This window comes from Bidens hawaiensis, unplaced genomic scaffold (genome assembly GCF_021521415.1).
Source record: "Bidens hawaiensis isolate Kalapana, Puna unplaced genomic scaffold, B.hawaiensis_p1.1 tig00419442_1, whole genome shotgun sequence".
NCBI lineage: Eukaryota > Viridiplantae > Streptophyta > Magnoliopsida > Asterales > Asteraceae > Bidens > Bidens hawaiensis.
Window position 1 is genome coordinate 129,878 of NW_027504863.1, and position 6,642 is coordinate 136,519.

The 6,642-nt window shown below is 37.1% G+C and overlaps 1 protein-coding gene across 1 annotated transcript; it reads right to left on the bottom strand.

Moving 5' to 3' along the window:
* Positions 1-397: 397 nt before the first annotated feature.
* LOC143608887 (uncharacterized) lies at positions 398-6,404 on the bottom strand. The gene is made up of 8 exons (XM_077083803.1): positions 6,276-6,404; positions 5,283-5,624; positions 4,930-5,189; positions 3,536-3,677; positions 2,989-3,360; positions 2,779-2,910; positions 2,555-2,683; positions 398-2,312 (listed from the first exon to the last, which is right to left on the bottom strand). The coding sequence occupies exons 1-8, from the start codon at positions 6,381-6,383 to the stop codon at positions 594-596; spliced, it is 3,204 nt and encodes a 1,067-aa protein (XP_076939918.1). The 5' UTR covers positions 6,384-6,404; the 3' UTR covers positions 398-593.
* Between the last annotated feature and the right edge of the window lie 238 nt (positions 6,405-6,642).

Sequence of the window (6,642 nt, forward strand, 5' to 3'; positions counted from 1 at the left end):
GAAAAGGAATATACTTTAGTTTGCCTGTCAAAATTGCAACAAAAGATATTACACAATCTAGTGAAACTTTTTATTACTTATATTTAGTTTTTATGAACACTGTTGAATATTCTGTTCTGTTGGTTTTAGGCAGGTTGAACCCTTAGCGTTGAAAACTTGAAATTGTTAAAAGTGTACTTGAGTATTAAATATTTCAAATTAGCTAGGCAGAATTGTAAAAGCCATACTTAGCACCCGCAAGAAAACCTGCAGGCCCGCTATATAACGAGTAATGTACGCAACGATGGTTTTACAATCATGTATAGAACTGAGATTACCAAAATGCATGCGTTATTATTCCTAAATGCTTAAAGAAAGAACTTGTTTACGCCACTCAACAAAGTCAAACGCACAATAAAATATGAAGCAAATGCTTCATTGCTATATGAAAATTGAAAAGAACAAACCGCATACAAGCACCCTTCAAACAACTCAAACTCTATATATCTTTACACGAAAAATCCAACGAAAACGCAACCAATCAAACTAGCACATCGAACATTCTTGAGATTTATTACCGTCATGAATAAAAACCCACGATTCCTGACATGGTATTAGAACGAAAATCGTACCCCGTTGCTTGCTGCAAATAAGTTATACTCTTCAACTTCAACAGCATCTTTTGCACAAGCATTACCACCTTCAATGGCATCTCCAACCACCTTTGAAGGCAAACTTCCATCAACCTCAACCGACCCATTAGCAAGAGCTACGGGCCCACCAAAATGGAAGAGTGAAAACCCGTTATCATCTTTCCTTGTTTTGTCAGAAATCTCATTTTTCTCAACCTTTTGTAGAGCTGGAGCATTGGCATGGTCCTGAACCTTCATGTTGATGCCGTTCACTTGTGGGACCGGTTGGTACATTGGCGGTGGACCGTGGTTGACCAATGGTGGACCCAGTGGTTGAAGGTTACCTACACCATACTGAAGGAATGGTGAGTTCCCGTTCAAACCATACCCAAATGAGCTCGGGAACAAGTACGGGCTCGGATGCAGTGGCATTAACCCGTTGGCTGCGAGGCCTGTTACCCATGGAACCGGGCCTTGATGGTAATAACCCATAGATGGAGGTTGGAACATGGGGAAATGGATGCCTTGAGCTTGCAATGGCGGGGGAATAATATTATTTTTATTCCCCGTAACATCCTTTTTCGTGTTGTTTTCATGAAACGGTGCAGGTTTAAACGGTAATTCGCATGAAGACACTTTTGTAGGTGTCTCCTCTTCCTTTGTATCCTGGTTTTCAGAACACACGGTTTCTTTAGCTAACTCGGAATGCTGACTAGCATCTTCTGAATCTGATGTGGATGATGATTCAGGATTTTGTGTGTTAGAAGAAAACGAAGAACAGCTATCAGAATTTGAATTACTACTTGTGCATAGATCAGTGGGCCGGCCTATAGTATCGACATCATTCTCTATCTTGCTGTTCGATTCCTTAGAGTCGTTGCGGTCGTGATTAGTTGCCACTGAATTCGTCCCGTTTGACGGGTCAACAGATTTAACTTTGATCGGTGAATCTATACTACTTTTCGGTTCCCATGTTTTCTTTGTGGTTTTAACGTACTCTGTTTGATTGCTGAATTTGTTTCCACGATGATACGGTTTCGTGACATCTGTATAGTCATTTTGTTGGTAGCAACTGCAAGCATGAGAGTCATATCTGTCATTTGACCTGTTATGAGAACAATACAATCTTTCACTGTACCTTGAACCATTTGACCTTACGTTAGCCCGACTATTATTGCTTCTTAGAGGTCGGTTTACTCTAAAACCATCACTGTGAGCCCTTGGGTCGGGTTTGCTTACCATACCACCACTTTCAGAGACCACCGCGAACCGCCCTCTATCAGACCATTTTGATGATTGGTCCCAGAATGACTTAGGTTTCCTACGAGGATGTTTTGAGTGATCACTTGCATATGACATGTCATCATTTAAATTTTGATCCTCATGAATGTAATCTTCTGATACAGGTGTAAATGACACGGTATCTTGAATATCTTGAATATGAGTAAGTTCTTCTGTTTTGCATAGAGAGTTTATGGTGTCACTTGCATTCGATTCGTCATCAATACTTGTTTGTTCCTCATCAAGGGCGTTACTGGAGATAGCGGGAAGTTGATTGTGTTGACTATTTTCTCTTTCTTTTGACTTAATTTTTAATCTCCCTTTCCTACGGAGTTTCTTTTCTTTTTCTTTTAACCTTCTACGCTCCTTCCGTTCTTCTTCTTCACGCTTTTCCATCTCTTCTTCTTCAAGCAGTTTAAACTATAAAAACAATTAATGTGTTAACTATGAATATAAAATCGTATTGTTACTATAGCAATCTACTGTTTTAGTAAAGCAATGCATGGGGTTTTTGCTTATTAAAGATGCACTTTTGACGACTTACAACCTCTTTGACCCATTTGACCTGATTTGTTTTTGCTTTTTATTTACCAGTTTATCCCATTAATTAAGTTCATAATTAAATGAGTACAATTGCAATATCTAAAAGAAGAGCAACTTACCTGTTTTTCCAAAGTAATAATATCCTTGCACGCAACAAGCACACGTTCTTCCAACAATTTTAGTGCAAGTGATACAAAAATACTATGTGCGTTTTGACGAGCAGTGCCTTCTCTGAAAGCCTTTTCAACCTGATAATAATTAACAAAGATAAACTTCATAGTTCAGTCACTTTATTAAATTAATGCCGGCTTCATCAGAAAAACACAAATGTAAATAAACAAACCTGTTCCTTAAAAATTACAGTAGCAGCATCTAAAAGAAATTCCCGGGCAAGTTCAGGACTTTTTGCGTGTTTTTGAGGACGGGAGCACTCTCCATCGAGTTCATTGCCATCATTATCCATAGAATCATCATCCTGAAATTAACTTAAACAGTTAACACTTATAACAACATGCCATACAAATTAACTTAACACAGTTGAGCCTTGCAATACCTCTTCTTCTTCAGCCTCTTCTGCGTGCTCAAAGAACCTTCTAATGCCTTCTCCTCTTGTAATTGTGACAAAACCGTCACCAACAAGAAGCCTGCAATGTACACATTGTTGACCCTTCAAAGCATGAGCTTTGACCGAAAGTTCATTGCATCGTCCATCCTTTTTCCATGCTCTTAGAGTGATGTAGCAGGAATTTAAACCAGTGAGGTCTAGACCGTTCACTTGAGCCCTTACTTTTAAACCAACATTTTCAAAATCTAGTATATCAGATTTTCCTTCTCCAGTTCCAACAGCCCATTCATAATGATGATAAGTTCCTGCTGAGTCAGCGTAGTTTCGATGCCAATCCACCTGGATTGTATCTCGAGTTACCTGCAAGTATACAGTTGCTTCATCTGAGTTACATAAATGCATAAAACTGTGTGCGATATTGTTAAAGGTTTAAAAGTTGTAGAGTTTGAAACTTGTGATTAGTGATGTTTAATGCGCATATGCAAGAAATGTTATTAAGGTTGTGATTTGTGAATTAATTTGTTGTCATACACACCTCGTACTGGAAGCTTGTATCGGCCGCACAAAACCAACTTGTGCAGCGAGCTTCTCTCCTCGTGCGTTTTAATTCTTTCAGTTCCTTGAACTCACGAATTACGTTTTTTCTGCAGTCTCTACAGAACCTCTTGCTATCAAACCTGTAAAATAAGTAGGCAAAAGGTTTATTTTGTAAGTAAATAGAATGCCAAACAATATTTACCAGCAGTTTAAGAAAGTTTTATAATAATTACAGGAGTTCAAATTGCACTGATTTTTTACTTCAGCATTTCTCCTCATTATCGATTTTTTCTTCACAAAAAGAGTTGCAGGATAATGAGGGTGAGAAGCAATTGCAAGAACTTGGTGTCAAGATCAACTTAAGGTAGGATGATTAAGTTTACAGATTTCACCGAAAGTGACACGCGTATCTATATATACAGCATGTCAACATACAAATATATGAAATATCCTTAAATAGTTAAACTGTTAACAGATTATACAGTTATCCCATTAGAGCTTATATCAGTGCCGAATTCAGCACATGAAAGAACCAGAGCTTTGAACACAAGTGCTATTGCCATACAGATTATTACATATTTGGTCTGTCAAGTATCTCATGTTTTGTAGATCAACAATAATACAGATCCAACCATTCACGAGAAATATTAAAAAGAAAAAAGACACAAGCTCTTATGCCATTGCAATACTAACTCTGTTATCATGATCTTCAACTTATTAGATGTTATGATCCAACATTCAAGCTATGGCGCAGCGACATTTTATAACAAGCAGTAATCAAAAAGGTTCAGAGAACGAATAATCTATAAGCTAGTTTTAAGCAATTCTTCAAGTAGATAACATTAAAATGATTGAGAATGACCTATGAACTTTGATAGAAAGGCATGCTACTGAAGGTGAATACCCAGAGATCATAGTATTTCTATTGGTGTGAAGCCTAAAACCGAGTACATTTTACTCATGTTTTTGACCTCCTATCATTTCAAATTAGATAGGGTTCATGAACATAGGTTACCAAAAGAGCACCGGGTATACATAATGCATTCGATGGGTTTCTAAACCCTAATCTTAACCAAAATGTTAATGTTCAACTTCAAACACTAAACAGTCATTCGAAACTAGAAGTTTGTTTCAAATGCAGTAATGTAGTATTGTAGTTTACTTGTAACATAACTCCATGTAATTCCAAATAACCCCTGGTTACATACATCCTATTCAGCCCTTCTAAAAGGCCATATAAAAATAACAGTATATCTGATGCTTCATTCAAGTATTTAAGAAAGAAGCACATGAAACTTAAAAGGAACATTGAAATATTCTTTTCCTTTGATGATGTGTGTGCTATGAGATTATCTGAATAACTTGCTCACAAAGTCAATAGTAGCAGCATACCTATACATTAGGCGTTCCATAAAATCCTCCTCTTTCATCTTTAAAAGAGAACGTCGTGTCTCTTCTCCTAATGCAGACCAAAAGTCAACCAAAGTGTCAACAGAAAGCCTGGCAGTATGCAATGCACATGTTTCACGGGTCCCATGACCTCTACCATACCCCACCATCCCTTGACTGATCCACCCGCGACCTCCACCTCCACACGCATCAGGATAAAGTAACTCACGCTCCCGTTCTCTTGATCTGGCACTGCCAAATACCTGATTGAGTAAAATGTGAGATACAAAATATAACCACTCCACATAAAAAACAACAAACAAAGCAAAAGTTATATAAGGTTACAGCTGACACACATTTTGAAGGCCTTTTAAAGACTTTGAATATAAATAGCAATCCAGAAGAGTAAGTGTTCCATCGCGTGTAGTGGTTAGACCGCCCCAAGGATGTACAGATGGATCTTGAATGTCATCATCACACATGGACGTCACACAAAAATCTTCAATAATGTTATTCTTTTGAGGTTTTACTCCATCCTGCTGTAAAGACTTTCCGTACATGACAATTTGCAAGAAACCTTCTAGAAGCAGCCCATTGCATCTGGAGCAGTACATATTTTTTCTAGCTTGTTCAAAAAGAGTTTGTTTATCAACTCTCAGGAGCTCTTGCCGAGCTTGTGGTGATAACTCACTCCAGAACTACAATAGATATACAAATCCAGTCACTAACAAGTTTCAGCTATTTAATAATATACATTTCAAACAAAATGAAACTCTGTATTTGATTCATCTGAGATCAACAGTCAGAATCCAATGCTTTCAACGTTTAATACAAACTCATATGGGTAAAATAAAAAATGCTTTCAACCATAATAGCTTCTACCTAAAACAGATAAGATTATAACACTAAAACCGGCTCAATTGAATGTAATTTTGAGATATGCCTAATATTTCAAATCTAAGTTTAATTTTATAGACACAACAGACATGAAAGTGTGCATTGCCAGAAGCTAGCTAGGTTTTAACATTATGTATTTTGCAGTTATTTATTGTAACACAGAAGTTATTGTAGTGCTGCAATTAATAACTGCAAAATACATGTTCATAAAACCTAGCTAGCTTCTGGCAATATATATACAGTTACATGTAAATCCTGTCTGTCTCCAAGTAGCATTCAGTTCCTAATTTATTGGCCTACCTGGATGACTAACTTATTAGTAATCTATAACAATTGAAGCAACTTACAATAACAGCAGGATTGAAGAAAAGAATATGTTAGCTAATACAGATCCGAATGTTATTATATTCTTCAAACAGATAACTAATGAAAGCAAGGAAGAAGGAAGGAACCTTCTGGAGTTGATTGGAGGTGACATCGTGATGGCGATGGTTGGACCAGAAGGAATGAACAGATCCATTTGAGTAAGACGTCGTCGTATCGGAGGTTAATTCCGGCATCGCTTATATTCAATTCGCACATTCCATCGCAGATTGAAATCAAATCAAATCAAATAAAAAAGTTGTTCGTCTTACGGAATTGAGAATATCTGATCCACAATAACGAAATTACAATAGATCGTGGTGAGATTTGAATCTGAATTATTAATATTATTAAGCGATTATTGATTGATTGATACGTGTACCTGATGATAGGAATGAAGGATCTGTGAGAATTTAGAAAGAAAGAAAGAGGCGAATGGCAGGGAATTTCGATGAG